Genomic DNA, 22740 nt, shown 5'->3' with positions numbered 1-22740 from the left:
AAAAACCCACAAGAGACATTACCCAAGCCAAGGTTGGATTAACAGAACTTTGCATCTGATTGGATGTGGGAGTTGAAGGAGAGGGCTGAGTCAAAGATGAACCTTATGGTGCCACCATCAAAAGAAACTTGGAAATTAAGGCCAGAAACAGCACTGGGGGGGAAGGTGATGAGTTCGGTTTTGGACATGTTGAGTTTGAGACAGACATGTCTTCAGGACAGTGATGAGGATTCCCTGGGCAAAAAACAAACAAACAAACAAACAAACAAACCCTGAAAGTGAAGTGTTTTCTCCCTCCATTCCTCATTTCTTTGCCTTGTCTTCTTCCTTACACACATTTCACTTCCATAGTGAAGTGGCGCTTGTCTTTCTACTCCTGAATGAGAAATTCCTGGTTGAGTAGGGTCTGTATTTTATCTATCTGTGCATCTCCAAACCAATACAATTCAAAAAAACATCTGTTTGTTTGTACAAGGTACTGTGTCCAGCACAGGACCTGCCTGGCACACAGCAGATGTTTAATAAATGTTTGTGGAACTTAGGCGGAATGAAGGACATGGGTGGTCTTTTCATCATTGCTGATGATTCAGGGTAGACACTTCACAAATCCTTGTCTGGTCAGCAATTGTTTGAAGGATTTATTGAAGATAAGGGTTGGTGCATGATCCTAATATCTCACACTAATCTTCAATGTTTGCAAAATTCTATCCTTACAATAAGCCTATGAAGTTAAGGGGTGTAAATATCAGATTGCCCATTTTATAGAAGGAAACTGAGGCTCAAGACTTCAAGTGACTTGCTTGGGTCAAATGACTCCTGCGTGTTCATCCTTTGTTGCCAAAGAGGACCATGCCATCAGAGAAATAATGACATGACTTGCACTCGATTTTGTTTTGAGTGAGGGAGGGCTGTGCAGGTCACCAGCCTCACTTCCCCTCCTGGGCCATATGGATCAAGTGACCACATATTCATCAGGATGACTGGAGATGACCCAGGAGGAGGCTATTGGGGTTAAGTGACTTGCCCAAGGTCACACAGCTAGTGAGTGTTAAGTGTCTGAGGTGAGATTTGAACTCAAGTCCTCCTGACTCCTGCACTGGTACTCTATCCACTGCACCACCTAGCTGCCCCCTCACATGACTCCTAAGTGTCTGAGGAAGGAAGTAATCAAAACCAAACCTTCTGAGTCCAAGTCTATAATATGTTTGCCTTTAAAAACGAGAAAGGTAACATGGAAGGATTGAAAGAGTGGTAGATTTAGAATCAAAAAACCTGGGTTCAAGCATTGGTTCTACAACTAAGTAACCTGGAGCAAGTGCCCTCAGTTACCTGCTCTGTAAAATGAAGGGGTGGATTAGCTGTCTCTAAGTCTAGTTCAGCTCTAACATCTGTGATGCTAAGCAGAGCACTAGTTAAGAAAATGATGTCTGAGAATGGGGTTGGCTTTCTGATTCAGGGCTTTTAAATACAGGAATGACAGGCTCTTGGCCAGGGATGGAGTATGTCTCACAAGTATGTCTAAGAACGGAACTCCTCAGAGACAAACTGTGCTAATACAGATGGCTTTCAATTGAAAAAGGAAGGGAGAAAATATTCTAGATACCATAGACAAGTATTACATAAGAAAAAAAACAGAAATAGTGCGGGTACCTAGTACTTTGCAAGGAGGCAATGACTGGAGAAATAGAAATTATATTTATGGTCTCAAATGTCTATACGTATGGATAATAAATGAGGGAAGCTGGAAATCTGAATACAAAGGGGAAAATATGAAGTGAGGGTTCTATTAATGATAATCTAAAAATAAGGTATCACTGAGATGATGTGGAAGGGAGCTCATAATTGGAATATGGCTATCCGAAAGGAATAGATCAGCTCATTTAGTGACTCTGTCCAAAAAGGAAATAAAGTGAGTCTGATTTGACTTGTTCTTGTTGATGCTACATTGCCTGTTTGTAAACGATATCTCTTTTCTTTTTAATGGTTGTTTAGTCATTTCTGACCCCATTTGGGGTTTTTCTTAGCAAAGATACTGGAATGGTTTGCTATTTTCTTCTTCTGCTCATTTTACAGATGAAGAAACTGAGGCAAAAAGGGCTAAGTGACTTGCCCTGGGTTACACAGCTAGTAAGCATCTGAGGTCAGATTTGAACTCAGAAAGACTCATCTTCCTGACTCTAGGTCTGGCACTGTATCCATTGTGCCACCTAGCTGCCTTCTTTTTCTAGATGCTCACTAGACATATCTTTAATGATCCATTCTAGAATTTTTTCAGGAATTGAGGTCAAGCTCCTAGACCTATAGTTTGCATAAATTCTTCTTCCCTTTTTGGAAAATTGAATCATTTGCCCTTCTCCAATCTAGGGACATCTCTCCTTTTTACATGATCTTTCAATTATTACTAACAGTGATTCAGCGAATCATAGCTGCCATTTTTTTTTCAAGACTGGAGGATATAATCCATCTGAGCCAAGTGTCTTAAATTTCTCAAGAACAACTAAATACTCTTTTACTATCTCATTACTTCCCTTGAGTATCAACTCCCTGTTAGTCATTTTTAATGTTCTGTCTTTTCAGGTGTAAAGGTCATTCTTCTTGGAGGGAGAAATTCCCCCAATACAGCTTTAACAAGCAAAAAACCCTTTTTTGTTGTTCTTAGCTTCTGCCATCAGTCTCAGTACATCCTGAGCTTTAGCATTCTTGACACTATTTTTATAGGATTATGTCATTCCATCACATTCCTCTTCTGTTACCTGACCTTGCTTCTACCTTCTGTACGTTAAAAAAAAATCTATTTGCTCATGAGTATGTTGACCATCCATACTAGTCTCTTCAGACAAATCTCATTTTCATCTTCATTGGAATTATTTTTCTTTAAGTCCAGAATAATCACATTCCCTTTTTGGGACAGATTTACTAGACTGGTATTTTATCAAAATCCTACTTGAAGTTCACATTCTCAAAAGTTACAGTGTTTAAGCCAGAACTCTGACATGTCTTAACAAGCTGGAAAGACTTCAAGAAGGGTCCCTCTAGCTAATTCTGTGTCTATGATCTAAGGACTGGCCTTGCTGGGTTCAGAGAGACATCACCAATAGCCTAGCCACCTGATGATGAATTTTTTTCAGTCATAGCAACTTGTAAAGACTTCCTACAAAGATATAGATGGAGATGTGATTTGTATTAGAAGAGGCAATTCCTACACTAATGAAATGACAGTGCCTTGAAGTATTGGAATATGTACTAGAATGGTGGATAAGGGAAATAAAAGACAAGTATTTCTGAATTTCACCAAGGCATCTAACAGAGTCTCTACTAATACTCTTATGGACAAAAGGAAAGATGTGGATTTGATGATCATATGGTTAGACGGATTAGGAACTGGCTTAATGGTTTGACTCAAACAATAGCAATCAATGGGCCAATGTTGGTTTGGAGAGAGAGCTCCTCTCTGGGGGGATCGCCCCAGGGATCTGTCCTTAGTCCTGATTTGTTCTGACATTTTTTTTATTAATAAATTGAATGAAGGCGGAGCTGACAAACTTACTAAAATTGTGGGTGACAAGAAACTAGGAGGGATAGTTGAATGACAGTCAGGATCCAAAAAGATCTCATCAAGAGAACAAATAGAAAATGATGATATTAAATAGGAATGAATGTAAAAACTAGGTTAAATTTTTTAAAAGTCACATGGTGGGGAGGTGGGGGGAGACTTGGTTGGAACACACAGTTCATGTGGTTTCAGTGACCTTCCAGTGCAGTCAATGAAGCTTAGGTCTCTTAGGCTCCTTTAAGAGAGGCAGTGTCCTAAGCATGCCTGGCGCTCATTCTGCTCTCCTCTGCCCAGGTCAGCTCACACCTGGAATATTGTGTTCAGCACAGGACCACATTTTAGGAAGGACATTGACAGAGATTGACCACAAGACAGTGAGGGGACTGAAGACCATGCTAATTCAGAACTATTTGAAGGAACTGGAGGTGTTTGGTCTGGACTCAGGGAATGCATGTTTGCTATTCCTGGAGCAACTGAAGAGCTTACCTGTGAGACTAGAAATAGACTTTCTCTGCTTCTGTCGCCAGAAGACAGAACTAGGAGCATTAAATAGATCTTAAAGGGAGGCAGAGATCTCCTCCAGTAGAAAATACTGCCTTGGGAGGTGATGAGTACCTGGAAACTGGAGGTATTCAGACAAAGGGTAGATGATCACTTGATGAGGGTATTGTAGAGGATATTCATATTTCACCTAAGGTTTGGACTAACTGACCTCGGAAATAAGGCTCTATGATCCTGGAGCTTGGAAGAGAGGCCAAGCTCTTGTGAAGGACTAGCACAGGGATTGAATTGAACTGAGCAGAGTGAAAGGAGGGGAGTAATTAAATGGCAGTGGAGTAGAGTGAGCTAAGTTGAAGTGAAGTGCTGACAGTGCAAAATGTAACCACTTCTCTGGCTCCCTCCACACAATTAGGTTAGAGTCAAAACCTGGGGCAGGGTAGGGTGACCAGCTTAGGCTCTTGGGAGACAAAACTCAGTGGGTGGAGGAGGCATGCTGATCATCAGTGAGCATATTTCCCTGATTTAGGGAAAACATTTACGTTTCCACAGTTTCTTTTGTGGTCCAAGAGTGATTCAGGAATTCTGGACCATGAGTTTCTGACATTTCTCTTTCTCTACATTCCCATACCACCTGAAGGGCTGCTTGTTTGGGGGAATCAGATACTAAGAAATCCTGCTCTGACCTTATCCAGTGGCTCTCTCCAAGAACGCTGATCGATGCCCCCAAGGCCCACACCACAGCCCATTTTGACAGCTGAAGATGAGGGTAAAGTGGCCACTATGAGGACCAAAACCTTCTGACAAAACCAGCTGAATCTCTGAGACATTTGAACCAAGAAACCTAAAGACTCCCTAAATTTGCACCTATTTAGTGATCCACAGAAAGGGGTGGTTTTATAACTGGGATAAATAAAATTCCCTACCAACAGGTCTCTTAGAGAACAAACTAGCCCTGGGGCCTGGGTATGGTTGCTGCTTCCTGGGCCAGTCTGCTGTTCCTGCCTTGCTTTCTAGAGCCCTGAGAACTCTGCATATGGGGCTGGGGGGTGGGGTGGGGAGGAGGCTATGTTGTCTCAGCCCTACAGCTGCTGCCCCTTCCTCTCCTGGCACAAAGAAAGCCCTGCCTACCACTCTCCCTCTCGCCCGAGGGAGACATCCGGAGAGCTTTAAATAGATCTCCCTGCTTTCCACTAAAGTAGGTCGGTGAGGAGGAGAACCACCAGCCCATGCAGATGTGGGACTGGCAGCCCCAGGTGCTAGGCACAGTGGAGAAAGGATGTCAGCCTGATCTGGGAAACCTGGGCCAGGAAGGGATATTGGTAAAGCCGTGACTCAGTTTACTAAAGACTATATGTGCATCTTTCCATCCATTCTGACTTGACTTTCTGCTTCTCTCCTGTCCCATCAGTCTCCTGGCCTGTAAGGCTCCACAACCCTGTCCATTTCTCTCTCTGTCTTTGTTTCTTTCTCTTTCTCTCTGTCTCCCCTCTGAATATCCCTTACTCTCTCTCTTCAGACACCAAACACCCCTGCCTGATTGTCTCCTGGCCCTGAACATTTCTGCCTGTCTTTCTCTTGGGCCTCATCTGTATCTCCTTGAAAATAACTAGTCTATGGTTTAGGTAAAAGGTGACCAGCAAGTCACAGTTAGTCCTGTGGATTTAAATCCTAATGAATTTCCATTATCTCTATGTCCTGGACTGAGTCCAAAATTGGTGGTAAAGACTATGGATGAGTTAAAGTCATGGAATCATGGAATATTAGAATGGGAAGCCACCATGGTGGCTATCCAGTATAGCTTCTCATCTCAGACAGGGATTCCTGTACATTTATCAGTTTGCAATATGGTAAGAAGCCAACCTCCCCGCCTCAACCCCACATTTAGAGTTTTCAGAGTTCCAGATATAAAAGGCAGAATATGAAAACAAAGCAACGGATGTGGAGTGGAAGAGGACAAGGAAGGGGACAGAAGCTGTAATAAGAGCCAGGACTCTGGGATATCATCTGAGTTCAGGGCCTAGGGTATCCGAGCCATTGTAACAAACTCCATGTGGTCTCCAAGACATCCATGTTTGCAAATGGGCAGGCAGATGGCTTGGGCCAACATTCACTTCTGGCTTAACAAATTTCAGACCTGAATTTCTGGGGCTAAGCCAGAGAAGAAATGCATTTCTTGGGCCACCAACCGATCCCTGGCAGAGAAGGCTCAGGCATAGCACATAGCCAGAAACATTTGTCTGTCCCCCTGTTAAGGTTGCAGCCTTGGGCTTTATGCTTCTGCTAATCTGGGTCAGCCTCTCCGGGGACCAGTTTTTCAGCATCAACCCAAGAGACCTGTGCTTTCAGCCTAAGGCTTTCTCCTTCATTACATTCTAAAATGGGAAAATGAACATGTATTTATGAAATACCTACTATGTGTCAGGCACTACGCTAAGCACTTTTTTATATATATCTCTTTTTATTACAATTACAAATACTGTGTTATCACACCAATCTTAGAGCCTGACCCAAAGCCCAGTTAAGGCCTCAACCTTCCTAGATCATCCAGGGCCCATGAGCCAGCAAGAGCCCTTGAGCTCAGAGATCTGTCCCAACTACCTAATTTTCCCTCTCCTTCTCATGTTGCTGCTACCCTCACTGGGGGGCTCAAGTCTGGCTTCTGCTCACTCTTTCCTTTTTCTCTTCCATCTTTACACATTCCAGACCACAAAATCTGTTTTCTAGGGTTAACTTACAAGGGAAAAGAGAATATACAAATTCAGAAATAATATACCAAGGTAGGGTAATTAGGTATGGGAGAAGGGGGAGAGTAAAACTTCTTAATTCCAGATAAATCCTAAACTATTCTAACTTGTTCCGTCATGATTCTTTCAAGGCCACTGTCCACTCCCAAACAACAATGCCTCTCCATTCATCAGGGCATTTTGGATATAGCTCATCTGGATTCTACAGTCACAGGCTCTCTCTCAGCTAATCAACTAATCAAGAAGCATTTCTTAAGGGCTACTATGTGCAAAGCACTGTGCTAATCACGAATCAAGAGGACTCCTTCATCATATACATATTCCCACCCAGTCTCTGGCATTTTATAAACCCTAAAGTGTTATTTAAATGTGAGTTATTGCTGTTAGCATTACTAATTTCCCCTCCTCAGAAAAAAGTTAAGACAGTCCCATCACCTTAAATATCAGAATAATTCTACCCAGCTCGGAGTTATACCCAAAGCTTCCGTAGAAACCTATTTTCTTTAGGGCCCCACACTCTATGGCCAGGCCCCCTTCTCCTGCAGGGTTCATACAGTGTGCCTGGCCAGATTTCACACGCCATGAGGCAGAGTCAGTGGGAACCATGTACCTCTGTTCATGCATGCCTGTAATTGGGGAAAAGGCCTTTGGCCATGAAGGCATGCTGGTGACTCTGGGTTCTTTCCAGGCTGATTTCTGGGCCAACCCACCTCCGCTCTGGGGGAGGGGCACCTGAGCAGGGACTAATGAAGGAGGTGGGCAGACAGCAACTGACTCCTTTTGCTTGTGCCCAGAGGCTTTCCTCTGCTCAATCCAGGCATGGGAGAGTGGTCTTCGGCTTGTCTCTTGGCACCATCGAGGAGTGCCTCCACACTGACCTTCCCAAGCACAGGGAGCCTTTTTGGATCATTTACCCAAGGTACAAGGGAGTGTTTTTCTGACAGCCTCCAGGGCACAAGGGAATTTTCACCTGCCTTCCCTCATGGCCAGAGAAGCCATTACTCTGCCCACTCCAGGGGACAGGGGAATCTGTACTCATCTTTGAATCAGAAGATCTTTGATTTGGAGGTCACCTATTCCAACCCCCTCCTTCTAGAGATGAGCAAATTGAAGGGCTGGAGAGGTTAATTGATTCTTCTGAAGTCCAACAACTATCAAGTAGCTGAACCAAAATCCTCTGTTAGTGTCATGATCCTCTACGTCAGTCTGGTGAAAGCTCTGGACTCCTTCTCCAAATTGTCTTTAAATGCATAAAGGACGCCAATTATAGTAAAACACAATTATCAAAATATGTGCCAAAAAAAAGTTCATGGACTTTGGGCTAACCTGTATGGTACTAACACAATACATACTCCCATCAAACCATACATGTTCCTCTCAGGCAAGGTAATACAACAAACATGATACCACCAAACCGTTCTGTTAACACACATTCATCAATCAATAAACATTAAGTACCCCATTATGTACTTGGTACCTACTGTACTATGTACACCATGTACTATGTACACTGTGCTAAGCACAATGGATACAAAAAGAGCCTTCAAGGAACTTACACTTTAATCAGGGAGACAATAGGAAAACAAATAAATTCAAAACAAGCTATTTATAGGGTAAGCAGGAAATAATTAATAGAGGGAAGGAACTGGAATTAAGAGGGGTTAGGCAAAGTTTCTTAGAGAAAGTGGGAATTTAGTTGGGACTTAAAGGAAGCCAGGAAGGTCAGTGAGATGAGGAAGAAAAAGCATTCCATGGATAGGGAACAGTCAAAGAGAATGCCTGCAGCTGAGATGGAGGGTCTTGTTCATGGGACAGTCAGGAGGCTAATCAGTGTCAGAGGAGGGAAGGGGGCATATTTAGGAAATGTTGCAATGGTGAAACTGACAGGCTTTAGCCACAGCTTGACGTGTCTGTAGGCAATAGGAAATGAGCCACGAGACCAGGGAGAGATGGAAAGTAAGTGATAGAGGTAGTCAGAAGCAAAATACTTTTGAGAAGGAACAGGATGAAAAGAGGAGAATAGAACAAATGGGGGAAATAGGATGAAGAAAAATACAGTTAGCAGTCATAACTGAAAACATTTTTGAAGCAAGTTTCTCTGATAAAGGTTTCATTTTTCAAATATATAGAGAACTAAGTCACATTTCTAAAAATAAGAGCCATTCCCCAATTGATAAATGGTCAAAAGATAGGAGCAGTCAGTTTTCAGATGAGGTAATCAAAGCTCTCTATAGCCATATGAAAAATGCTTTTAATTACTATTGATTGGAGAAATGTAAATTGAAACAGTTCTGGGGTACTACCTTACAGTAGGACAGAAAAAGAAAAAGACAAATGTTGGAGGGGATGTGGGAAAATTGAGATACTAATGCACTGTTGGTGGAGTTGTGAACTGATTCAACCATTATGTAGAATAACTTGGAACTGTGTCCAAAGGGCTATAAAACCATGCGTACCCTTTGACCCAGCAATACTTATGTCTGAACCCAAAAGAGATAAAAAAACAAAAAGGAAAAGGACCTATATGTACAAAAATATTCATAGTAGTTCTTTTCTGGTAGCAAAGAATTAGAAATTGAGGGGATGCCCATCAACTGGGGAATGGCTGAGCAAGTTGCAGTTGTGTTTGTCCTTCATTCTCGAAGAGGACCATGATGTCAAGATGATGACATGACTTGCAGTTGACTTTGAGTGAAGGAGAGCTGTGCAAGGTCACCAGCCTCACTTTCTCTTCCAGAGTCCTCTGGATCCAGCAGCCTGATAATTCATCAGAACAACCAGAGATGGCCCAGGATGCAATGTGGGACCTTGGTCAATTTAGGTTGAGGTCCTACCAGACTCTCCCTTTGAGTGAGACATACCCATTCAATGAATAGGTCTCTTTAAGTAGCTACTCAAGGGAGGTCACCTTTTAAGAAAAGAAAAGAAAGAAAACAACAACAAAATCAAACTGGAAAGAGAAGACCCTCAGGGTTCCTGGCTAAAAGAGAAACAAGTTACCATTTAGTTACCATCGCTTATGAGTGTTTTGGAATACTATTGTGCTATAAGAAATGGTAAACAGGAAGAATTCAGAAAAACCTGGAAAAGCTTACATGAAATGATGCAAAATTGAGGGGGATGGGAATGAGGAATGGGGTTGCAGGGAGTGAATAGGGGGCATTGCATGAGGATCAGGAGTTCAGAGTCCCTGGGCTGTGAAGGTTATGACCAGGTATGAGAATGCTCATCACCAAGTGGAAGGCACCACTCCTGTACCCTCAAAGGACAGGTACAGTGGGAGACGAGAGGCCTGAAGTCAAAGGGAAAGCTGCTCTTTCTTGCATTGGTTATCCACATCCCTATATGTGAGATTTGTTAATATAGCACACAGAATTCTACCAGTCTATATACAATTCTGTGAACACATGCATGTTTCCACCAGCTTGATCCTAGAAAGACACAGACCTTATCAAGCATCACTATTTGGTTCCATTAAAACCACATATTCAGGAAAAGAACATTTGTGGGGTCAGTGAGCTCCATAAGACCAATATTGTGAGTGTTAACATTGGATGATCCTGATGGTAACATGGGCTTCGTTCTTCTGCAGTACCAGTATTGGTAACTGGGAGGTGTCTGGTGGTGTTCCTGTCATTCGTTAAAACATTATCCTGCCTATAAATGAGCTCATCCTCTTCTACACACTCCCTCTAGGCTAAAGTTGTCTGTCATGTTCCAGGCACAATGCTAGGCACTAGGAATAGTTCACTCTCCTGCCAGCATGTACAGGTTCCACCAACCTATGTGTGACCATCATCCCACATGTGATCTCACCAACTCCTCTATGATTCCACCATCTTTCTGTGTTTCTATTTTCCCATATGTGTTATCAGAGCCAGTTCATATATGATCCTACCAGCCCATTCAAGACCCCACCAATCTGTTTCTTTCCTTATCAACTCATATGATTTCACCAGCCCATACATGATTCCATTAGCCTGTATGTGATCCCACCAGGCCATACATGATCTCACCAACTCATATCCCCACACACTACCCAGTTAGAAAGAAATTCTCTCACTCTTGACTGACCTAGTTTCCTCAAGGTGCCCCCCCTCCACCGCCCACACACAGCTCCAGCCTTAGAGACAGCTCAGCCAAATGTTCTGCCAATGGGTCTGATTCCTCCCCCAACAAAACAATGGGAAGGAGGGACGGTGATTCCTCAGGGAGCCCCTGGCCCTGTGGCTGCCACCTGTCCCAAGGACAAATAGCCCTTCCTGTCCATTTACACAGCAGTATTCTCCTTAATGCTCTCATTAATACCCCCATTAATACCCTCCTGGCACTTTCCATCAATGCTTTCATTCCTGTTCTCATTATTGTCTCCATAATGCCCTCATTAGTGTTCTCCTCAATACTCTTGTCAATGCCCACATTATTGCTTCATTAGCATACTCTATAATGGTTTCATTAGCCTTCACATTAATACTCTCCTTAACGTTCACATTAGCACGGTCATTATACTCTTAATGCTTTAATTAATCTGCCATTAATATTGTCACTAGTGGATTCCATTTTTATGGTATTTTGCAGTTTACCAAGTGAGAAGTAGTATGGCATGGTGGGTAGACCACTGGACTTGAAATCAGGAAGACCTGGATTCAGATTCCCCCTCATGGACTAACTAGTCCCTTAAACACCTCTGTGCCTCAGTTTCTTCATCTGGACAGTGTATGGGTTAGGTTTCAGGGACTCCAAAGTTCCTTCCAGTTTAAATCCATGATTCCTTTATAATAATAATAGCTAGCATTTCTATAAGTTCCTAGGAGCTCAGTGGTTTACAAGTATTATCTCATTTGATCCTTGTAAAAAGCCTGGGAGATATATGCTAATATTATCCCAATTTTACACTTGAGGATACTGAGGCAAACAGGTTAAATGACTTGCTCAGCGGTCACTCAGTTAGTGGCTTTCACTCATTTTCATCTTAATGTTTTCAGTGTTCTAAAATCACTAGCCCTCATCTGGCTTGGGCAGGGGGAACTCTCCCACAGTTAACCCTTTATGGGGAGTTCACCTTTTCATTCTGGACCCTTGGTCCCTTTTCTAGAAGGGCTGTATTATGGACAACTGAAGCTTGTTTGAGGTAGGGAAGGAGATGAGAGAAAGGGAATGGGGGAAGGAGAAGGCATGAGGAAGGGACATGATATTGTGGGGGAAAGTAGAGAAAAGAAAGGGGGAGGGGAAGGGGAGAAAGAGAAGGAGAAACAGAGATAGAGACAGACAGAGAGAGAGAGAGCATGAAATGGAGGGAGAAAAGGCAAGAAGAGATGGAAAAAGAAAAAAGGAAGAAGAGAAGGGAAGGAGAAGGAGGAAAGGGGAGGTCCCAATCTGTTGCCAAGGCCTGTCAATTTTATCTTCATAACATCTCTTCCGTATGCCCACTTCTCTCCACTGGCACTGTCACCATATTGGTGCAGGCCTTCTTCATCTCCCCCCTGGACTATTGCAATAGCCTGCTGGTGAATCTGCCTGCTTCAAACCTCTCCCCACATTCTAGTCAACCCTCCCTCAGATGTCAAAGTGATCTTCCTCTAGTGTAGGTCTCCCCTCCAACACCTCACTCAATAAACCCAAGTGGCTCCCTATCCCCTCTAGGATCAAATATAAAAATCCTCTGTTTGGTGTTCAAAACCCTTCCTAATCTGCCCTCCCTCCCATATTTCCAGTCTTCTTACACCTTATGTTCCCTTACTTACTCTTCAATCCAGTGATAATGAGCTCCCTTCTGTTTTTCAAACATGATGCTCCATCTTGACTCCAGGTATTTTCTCGGGCTGTTCTCCCTGCCTAGAATTCTCACTCTCTGCATCTATGCCTACTGGTTTTCCCAGCTTCCTTCAAGTCTCAGCTACAACCCCATCTTCTATGGGAAGCCTTTCCTTATTGCAGTTCTAGAGCCATAGCATGCCAAGGGTGGGAAGTTCTTCTCCAAACCATAAGGACAAAGGCTAGAGCAGCATCAATGTCAGGGTTGGATCTGACCCCAGGACCACAAGGGACTCACCCCTGCCAGAGGGAGCAATATCTCCGGCTTATCTTCAAATAACAGAGCACATTTTAGGGCACCTTGCTCCTCTTGCCACTATGGATGATCCAGAAGCTCAAGGTGGGGGATAGGTTGATGACATGCTGCTAACCCTGTTCCTTCTGTCCTCATCCCACAGTACGGAATCAAGAAGAAGGAGGAACGGGAGGCAGAGGCCCAGGCCGCGATGGAGGCCAACGCTGAAGGCAGTCTAACGCGTCCTAAGAAGGCCATCCCACCAGGCTGTGGAGATGAAGAGGAGGAGGAGGAAGAGAGCATCCTGGACACGGTCATCAAATACCTCCCTGGGCCTCTCCAGGATATGTTCAAGAAGTAATTCCCCATGAACTCTCAGACTGTTTCTACTATGAACAGCAAAGCAATGCCGTTCCCGCCACTTGGTGGGAGCTCTCAATCTCGCCACCCACCATGCACCCCTCTGCTCACTCCATCTCCCTGCCTCCTCCCTCCCCTGGCTGCCCCAGGCCCCTTGGCCAGGCCTATTTGTACATAGCCCCTCCTCCCCACTCTCTCCAGTAGATGCCTCCCATCCATCAGATGTCAGGAGCAGAGTGCCGCAGTCTACTCAACTTTAATTATAAGCCATAGTACTAGGTGTGTTAGGAAACTCAGCTAATCAGGCACCTCTACACTCGACAGAGAAAAGGGGAAACCTCCCAGTGGCTTCTGGCCCCAAAATTGGCAGCACCAACTCCTGGTGAGCAAGCAGAGGCTGCTTTTAATTATCCATGGGATATTTGCCATGACTACCAGTGGGCCAACCTACCGGCTTTGGTCACATGGGGCTTTCCCACTCCTGTTGGTGTCTTCACCATAGCTGCCCTCTCCCAGGGAAAGGGGAGTTTGTCTCTCTGTGCAGGGACTCTTTGGAAAGGCAATCATTTGAAATGCAAATTTCCCACAGGAGGACCAAGCCTTCCCAAGTTTTTCTTGTGTTAATACCACTGCCCCCCAGGTCTCAGAATCCAGCCTAGGGTCTTGTTCCACATAATTAAGAGGAGAGGATAATATGCAAGGGAATGACCAGGGAGGAGGGAGAAAAGGAGTTCTGGGGTGTTCCCAGTAGTTTGCAGGCTTTGTGTACAAAGCTTCTTAGAGCCTCCTAGAAAAGGGTCAGGCTACCCTTTCTGCCTCCATATTATGATTCACACACACACACACACACACACACATACACTGTAGAACTGTCCTCTCCCACTGTGGACCATATGATATTATCTGATCATCCACATCAGCATGTTGTGGGACCTTCTCCTATTGCCCCAGTGCTTGGAACAAGGATGGACTTGTTTTCTCACACTCTCCTATAGGGACATGGAGGCACAGAGGTCTCGGGGGAACTGGTATTAGCTATTAGGATCTCAGAACAAGTATGAAAGGCCAAAGTTCCAATGCCATATCTTTCTTCCTGGGTTACCACAGCCCCTGCATGAAAGATGGAGCTGTCATTAGAAGCAGGAACTTAGAGCTCATTGTTCTGAGATCTTACTGTCTTGGAAACCAAACTCAGGAAAGTAAGGATGAAATTGTCCCTAGAGAAAACTCTATTCATAGAGGAAGCCTGTATCGCCTGTCCTGCCCCTCCAGGGTACATTCAGGACTCAGGATCCTCTTCCTGAGCAGGGAATACCCTCCAAGACAGGTTTAGGACATGGTGGGTGTCATGTCCCTATCCTCCATCTCACGTTCTAGAATCGACCACTTCTTTCTCAGTTTGCTTTTTTAATGGACTTTTCAATTTTAACAAATGATCTAAAACTCTATGTTTCCATCATCCGCCTTTCTATTTACCCATTCTATTACATCATCTATCCATCCATCCACCATTCATCTCTGACTCTCCATCACTCTCTTTCTGTCTTTCTCCCATCCACACCTCTCTGTCTATCTTCTCTCTCCTACAGGGTTCTTTCCATTTATGTCCTAGGATATTTAAGCCTGGAAGATTACTATGACAAATCTCTTCTATCCTAGGCAGGAAAAATAAGTATTTTAGGGAGTAAGATGGGGAGGTGGAAAGGGAAAGAAACTATCTCAATTATACCTGTAACAGGTCACACCTTGGATCTTTTCAAATTTTTTTCTAAGAACAGTACTCATGATTGGGGAGGGAGAGAGTTGTGTCCTGGGTTTGAGAAAGGGTGGGGAAGGGAATGCTCTTCTGGGAGGCCTGTTTGATAATCTGTCTCCAAGGTCTCTACCCAAGCTCCAGCCCCAAAGTTACTCCTCTAGACTATTTTTCCTATCCATATTCCTCCTCATAGTTATTGAGGGGTGGGTTGTACTCCCCAGGAGACCCCTATCAGACCATGTGGATTAAAGAGGTGAGAATGAAGGAAGGGCAGAGGCTGGCATTTGGAGGGACTGTTTCTATTCAAACTCTTAGTTCTGGATTGCTGAGGTCAAGAATAAGAAGGTTGAAGTGAAAGGCCTGGGTATGTATTGGAAATCTTTTCTCCAAACAATACTGAGCCCTAGAATCACACTACAGGCCTCCTAGGGCTTGAATGATCACTGTCCCTTCTGGGACAACCTGGAGCTGGGAGAGGATCATTTGTGCAGAAAATAAATCACAAAATCTATTAGTATCCCTCAAGGGCATCTAGATTTCACATTGTTCTAGCTTCATTCTCTTCCCAAACTCTCTCCGTCTCTATCTCTGTTTCTCTCTGCGTGTCTGTCGCATTCATGTGCACGCGCACACACACACATCCTTCTGCTAGAGTTTAGTAGAATGTTACTCAACATTCTCAACAGAAGAATTGACTATGTGCTAACTTACTTGGGTGTTTCTCTGTAAGCTCTTCTCTCCCGGGGTCCAGAGAAAGCAAATCTGGAGTCTGATTTCTGACCTGTCGGTCCCTACCCCTGAAGAGTAGAAAGAAGATGAGGGGGATTTTGTCTTATTTTAGTCATAGGGTTGACCAGATTCACCACCAGATCCAACAAGGGGCCATCCATGCTAAAATAGCCCTTTGGCTCTTGGAAACAAGACTAATTTGACTCATGCCCCTATATTCTTTCTAGAATTGCAGAGACCTTTGGCTAAACCCATCCCTGTACCCTGTACCCTGGGATTTGCCCTCAGCAATGAACCAGAGACAGGTGTAGGATTCCCAGGCTGGATTCTAACGTTAATTTGGTCCTCCACTTTCATCTGGTTTTCATATACTATGTTGAATCTCAGGTAAGAGAGGTCTCCTGTTTTTGGTGAGTCTTTATTCAGACAGTCAGGGTCCAGCCACTAGGGATGATCCACCAGACATCTGGCAAAAGCAACCTCTCTGTCCTGATAAAGGCGCTATCCAAATCTCCACTTCTCGGAGGGCAAATCGTTTCGTTTGGCACTGACCTTCATGACCTTACATCGATCCTTAGAGAAAGCCATATAAATCAGACTGCAATATTAATTACGAATGCCACTCTACATTACAGGAGAATAGACCATGTGCTAACTCAACTTCGGAGTTTCTCTGTCCGTGTTTCTAGCTCTGTGTCTTAGCCAAGTACCTCCCCCACCCCCTCCCTCTTTCTAGCTGTAGGGGGAGAGAGAAATAAGAATGCTGCTGACCCCTGTGCCGCTCCTTTGTGTGCGTGTGATGTTTTTAGGAACCTGCTATTGTGACTGGCCGTGGTCGTGACTGTGACATGTTATCCTGTGTGTCCCTACTCCATGTCTCTGTGCGTTTTATCTTGTCTCCTAGATGAAAGGCACCATGTTGTCAGTCGGTAAATCATGGGGGGTAGGAGGGGAATGTCTTTCCAAAATGCTTGTTTTCACAAATGCAAACTTTGAGCAGATGGGGCATTTCCCAGTAGCAATGAGCTCGTCCTCCCAGTTTCCAGATGCATGGAGCCCCTCCCGTGCACGGTGGGGGGCCAAGGACCACCCGTGCATGGTGGAGACATGTGGATGTCCACCCCATGGTGCTTTGCCTGCTTCCCTTCCTGCATGACGTGGTGATTAATGTGATGTTCTACTCCAATGGAATCGCGGCCAATAAAGAATTATATGATCTCACTCCCTGTAACTTTTCTTATTTTCTCAGAGATAGGACTGGGGGAGATAGAAAGGCAGTCAACCAGCTATATGCCTAGTCCAGACTGTCCTGGCTATGCTATGGAGGACCAGAGAATGGTAGCCTGGGGCCAGGGATTTTAGGTATCCTCTAATCCAACTCCTTCATTTTACAGACCAGAAAACTGAGACAGAGAGTTAGAAGGAGGAGAGGGTTTCCTGAATCAGAAGTCCAGAAGATGGGGTCCTCAGAATCCTGAAGTCAAGGGTAGGAGACAGGACTCACCCATGGGAAAGAGAGAAGGAAACAGGATGGCATGTGATCAGTGGGAAGAACTTAGCCCCTCCTGTAGAAGTGAGAGAAAGGAGGGCTAAGGAGAGAGGGAGGATATGGGGTGGCTATGCTAAAAGAGCCACAGGATCGTGGAATCTCCAAACCCCAGAGTTGAAAAAGACCTCAGAGGGCATCTAGTCTAACCTTGGGCAGTAGGAATGCCACTACAACATTTCCAACAAGTGGTAAAGACCTCTTCTGATGACTTGGCTAACGATAGGGTACACCTAATGAGTGAAAATATATTTGTCTGGAATCCCTAGAATCTGATTAAAAGGACTTTAAACTAAAAAGGGCGGGGGAGGGAGGAAACTAGCTACAAAAGTCTGCCAGGGAAAATACTGGAGAGGTATAACAGGTAAATATAACAAGTGAAAGCAGGCAAAACAGAAGCAATAGAGGCCAATAATGCCCAAAAGGTGATACCTTAGGAAGGAGGCAGCGATAAGACCCTTGGCCTCAGATACAGTCTTAGATTCAAGGGACTAATTCTAAGGGTGGAAGAGGTGATCAGCCTCTCTCTTCCATTTCCCAATGTTAAGCAGCAAATGCTCTCTTAAAGGGCAGTTAAATAAATAGTAAACATTGTTGTACCAGCTAAAAGGGAAAAGTTAACCCAATACAAAACTCACCTATACTCCAGCTTTGGGGCCTATTGTAGGATACGGAAGCTGGCTGTCTCTTAGATGGACAGTGATTCTGCCCAGGCTACCTTGGGCTTTTCCAACTGTGGATCAGTCTCCTTCTGCCCTAGAGAGCTCCTTGTCTTATACCAGAAGTCAACCCACTGAGATAAGTTACCAATATTTATATGAAGGCCACCAAATGATTCTTCAGTAGCAAAGCAGTTTGAGGTTGGATTCTTTGTGACAATAGGCAATTAGACAGATGATAGAGAGTTAACAGAAATCTGTTTCATCAGTGTATGGAAATTCTCATGAGAAAACTCCCTCTATGAATACAGATGGATAACTATTCTGTAACTTCGAGGTAATTATGAGCTGGCACTGAGAGTTTAAGCCACTTGCCTGAGGTCCAATGCAACTTAAAAAAATTTTTTTAATTAATTTTTTTTTTAAATCTAGTTTTTTGATCAGCATTGATGTTTTGGGAGAGCTAATTGGTATGGGCACACAAGACTGAACCACAGATGGACTTTTCTGATTTCAGACTGACCCTTGAGGACAATTCAGCCTTTAATTCAAAACTCTCAGGGGCCTAGAAAATAGTTGCGTCTTATCAGGAGGAACACCTATAACAAGCAATTTGTCATAATTAGCCAAAGTGAGTGACCTTTGGAAGCAGCTGTTAGGTCAGGCTGGGCAGCTGAGCCAGTTCAGGTACTAATAATTATCCTGAGAATATCCTAAACTCAGTATTCTGAGATACCATAGTTTAGAGCATTGGGAATTGGGACAAAGCCAAGGCAGACCTCTTGCAGATACAAATGGAGAAAAAAAACCGTTGAACTTACAGCATGCAAGCTATGAGGTTACAAACAGCTATACTTTAAAGAAAACTATTAGCTTTAAAAATGAAAGTAAAAAATGATTATGATAAACGATACTCAGCAGAAATGTTTCTCCTCCTTCGGAAAGGAGTCTCCCCCAAATGGAGCCCATTTGGACTCCCAGTATTTTGTAAGTGATAAATGAATCCAGTTCCCAGATCGAGACTGGTCTATTACTAAGCTGTACTTTTTCAAGCAGGAATTCCTACAATAGCTCCTTGAACTGTGAAGGCAGGTGGATCACAATAAGTCAGATAAGCTCCTGGTCATGCAGAACAGATGTTTACATACAAATGCACAACATGTGGGTGCTAAACAAGTTGAAGCAGAGAATCTAATACAAGAAAGCAAATTCGACTTTATAGATATTGTTGAGACTTCATGGGATTGAACTCATGACTAAAATACCTATGGAAGAGTATACCTTATTAAAGAAAAAGAATAGGAAAAGGTTGATGGAATAACACTGTATATTTAGAAGACAAAGTGGTGAAGAAATCTAGGCTCTGGGGAAAGATCATTTGGGTGAGGACGAATTAAGATTCAGAGGGACCCCTCTGATCTGCATTGATCCAAGGTTCTTCTGGATCAAAACTGGGCTCCGATTGAGTCCTTATTTCTTGTCCCATGCATCTTGCCTTCCTTTTAGGAGGTGACTCTACAGACTTTAGGCTAGACTTCTCCAAGGCTGCCTTGGTCCAAGTTTTATATCTTAAAATCTCTGCCTTGGGCCCAGATGTCCTTGTTGAATTTATGTTGGATGATGAAGGGCTGTAAATCTCAATGTGTTGGTTCAGAGCAGGTCAGAATAGCTTCCACCACCAATTGAACTTCTTGTGCTTAGCTTTAAATATATTTAAGTCCTCTTGGCATGATGGCATATGCCTCTAACCCCTACTCCTGGGGGAGGCTGGGGATGGTGGATTGCTTGAGCTTAGGAGTTCTGAGCTGCAGTGGTCTAAAGCTGATTGGGTATCTGCACTAAGTCCAGTACCAACAGGATGAGCTTCCAGGGAGCTGTCAGGCAGTCTAAGAAGGGGCAAATTGGCCTAGGTAGAAAATGGAGCCGATCAAAGCTACCTTGTGGATCAATAGTGGGATCAAGACTGTGACAGACATCTGCACTTCCAGCCAGGAAGACCAAATCTCAAAAAATTTTTTTTTAAAATTAATAAATCATCTGAATTTCCAGTAGAGGCAGAGAAACATCAGCTTGAATAATGATTAACAAAAACCACTGAAAAATTGTATTAGAAATCAATCCTTCTCTTCTTGTATCTTCTTGCCTAGTTCCTTGGGGAGCTAGACATTTCAAAAGAATCGCTCTCTTTCCCTAGAGGAGGCCTGTATCTTCATTGACCTGGGAAGGAGCTCCAAGCCCGGTAGCTACATGCATAGAAGTAGGTTTCTGAGGGACATTGCCTTCATCAAGTGGGATGGCCCCTTCAAACTTCCTCTCTGACTAGAAATCCCGTTAGGGTCACTTCTACTCATCTCTACCCCAAGGTGGCTACAGTCTGCTCATCATTCCTATCTCCTCCACACTGCAACCTGGAACACCGGGCTCTGACAGATGAGTTTTTGCCTTGTCTTGATGAGAACCAGCCACCCCATGCTATGTCTCCTCCACTGACATTTTCAGTTTCTCATCAGGTGTCATCTTCTCCTTCTAAAATGTAAACTTCTTGAGGAAAGGGACTATCTATCTAGCCTGCTTGTATTTGTAGCCTCAGAATTTAGCATAAGCATTAATAAAGGCTTCATCTATTTATTTATCAATCCTTTGGGGCACACAACAGTGATTGCCAGAGGTGACTGAAAATAAGCGTTTCCTAAAATGGAACTGAGTGAGACCTGTTCCTCCCTCCTTCCCCTCATCCCACTCCTAGGGATTTTCCTACATCTTTAAGAAGTTGCCAGTAAGTCAAAGACAGGAAGAAAGGCCTTGGATATACCTAAATATTTATAGCAGCATTTTTTGTGATAGTAAAAAACTGGAAACATTGGAGATACAAGGATAAAATAAGGCATCTTCCCTGCCCTCACTCTAATGGATGGAAAGACATATATACAAATAACTAAGGTACACAGAAGAAAGATAAGTGAAATAGAGAGATGTAGGCAAAGTGTGATAAGAGATCTAAGGATGGAGAATAACGCCAACAGATGGTACCCCCTCACAGCAAAGGAAGGGTCATTTCATCCCAGGGCCTTTTAGCCCACTCCTCTTGGCACAGTGGCTGTTACCAAGACTGCCTGAATTCTCCATCAGAAGTGCAGCAATATTTCTTACCAAAATCTCCAGCAGATTGCAAATCCCTGGGTCTTTCAGAAGCTGGCGCTACTGTGGCAGATGGCATCTAAGGAGTCACCCACCCACAGATTTCTTCTTGAAAATAGGAGTGTAAATTTGACAAGAACAGAGGCCTAGAGTACACATTGATTGCCCCAGGGAAGTTTTTACTCAAAAACAGACACACTGCTCTACCAAATACACTTTTTTGGCAGGGTTACAAGACAGATGAGAAGCAGCTTGGTCTGACAGATTGCTTTGGTGTCACAAAGACCTGTGTTCAAATCCGTAGGCAGCTGTGTTCTGATCACCTCATGTACTGTCTATGTGACCACAAAGTCACTTCACTTCTCAGTTAATACAGGTAACTCACTGAGTCTATAAGTCACTTAGGAGATTCTCATCTGCATTGGAAGAGGGAGTTTCCACAAGGGAAGTTCCCTGGCACTTATGTGATTGCAAAGCCTGATCAAAACTAAAAAAACAAACAAAAAAACACCCAATCATTAACCTGGTACTTCTGACCTGTGGTTTCCGTTCTGTGAGTCATAGATGGGTTAGAGGGAGGGGGCGGGGGTAGGGGAAGAGGGTAGCAGAGTTATTACAAGGGGTCTGTGATTCATAGATTAATCCATTAAAAAGACACGTATCCCTTTGGCAGACTGAATAATAGTGTGTTTCACACTCACACACACACACACACACACACACACACACACACACACATACAGGTGTCCCTATTTTTCAAATGTATATTTTGTCTGTTGGGGTTAATAGCGCAGAATATGATTAGTTCATTTGAAAGAGTTACTTAATTCATAGTAGCATTCATTAGTACGTGTCTTCCCCTGTCTCTATGGTTTTTCCTCAAAGTCTGGTCATGGACTTGTATTTCCTACCGGCCCTTCCACTCACATTACATAGCTCCCCCTCAGAACCACAGCCAGAGCTCCTCAAAGTGCTACACCAGTATGGGTCAGAAAGAAAAGAACCTGCCACATTTTCTACAGAAATATGAACACGCAGTCTGCCTGTAACCTTCCCACCATCTGGCCCATCCCTTTCTTTCATGCACCCACAAATGTTCTATGCTTAGTACTTAGACCCTCATCACCTCTCACTGGACTATGGTACTAGCCTCCCAATCAGAGTCCCTGACTCCAATTCTCTCCCCCCCTCACCAATCCAGTCTCCACATGTTTGCCAAACTGATATTCCTAAAAGACAGATTTGAAATTGTCACCCTCCCCCATTCAAAAATCTTCGATGGTTTCCTATTCTGAGAGAACACAGAAAATGCTTGGGTGGGAATTGAAACTGTACCAGTCTGTGCATGTGTGGTATCCCCAGGAAAATGGAAGCTTGTGGAGGGTAGAGACTATTGAATTTTTATCTCTGATCTCTAGGGCTCAGGAAAGGATCTAGCATGTCCCAGGTTTGTTGAATGGAATCGCGATGCTAGCATTCTCCATTCCAGCCAAACTGTCTTATTGGTTATTCCTGACATTGTCCAGGCTTTCCCCTTTCCTGGGAGTGCACTCCTTCAACCTTAATGAAGTATTCTATCTTTAGTATTCTATCCCTCCTCAAATGGCATTGCTTTAATTTGATCAGCTTTCATGCTGTATCTGTCCAGTAGAAAGCTAACCCTTTGAGAGCACTTAAATGATTGCTGAAGTGAACTGAATTGTAC

General features: G+C 43.7%; 1 protein-coding gene across 1 annotated transcript in view; it reads left to right on the top strand.

Moving 5' to 3' along the window:
* CPLX1 (complexin 1) overlaps positions 1 to 13433 on the top strand; it is a 99588-nt gene extending 86155 nt beyond the window's left edge. The window contains exon 4 of the mRNA XM_072619741.1: positions 13011 to 13433. Coding sequence (XP_072475842.1) covers positions 13011 to 13208 — 198 coding nt within the window. The 3' untranslated portion in view covers positions 13209 to 13433. The remainder of the gene's footprint in view (positions 1 to 13010) is intronic.
* The last annotated feature ends 9307 nt before the right edge of the window (positions 13434 to 22740 follow it).

Source organism: Notamacropus eugenii, chromosome 6, assembly GCF_028372415.1.
Source record: "Notamacropus eugenii isolate mMacEug1 chromosome 6, mMacEug1.pri_v2, whole genome shotgun sequence".
NCBI classification, from domain to species: domain Eukaryota; kingdom Metazoa; phylum Chordata; class Mammalia; order Diprotodontia; family Macropodidae; genus Notamacropus; species Notamacropus eugenii.
The sequence above is the reverse complement of the archived record's forward strand: the minus strand, read 5'-3'. Positions and strand labels throughout refer to the sequence as shown.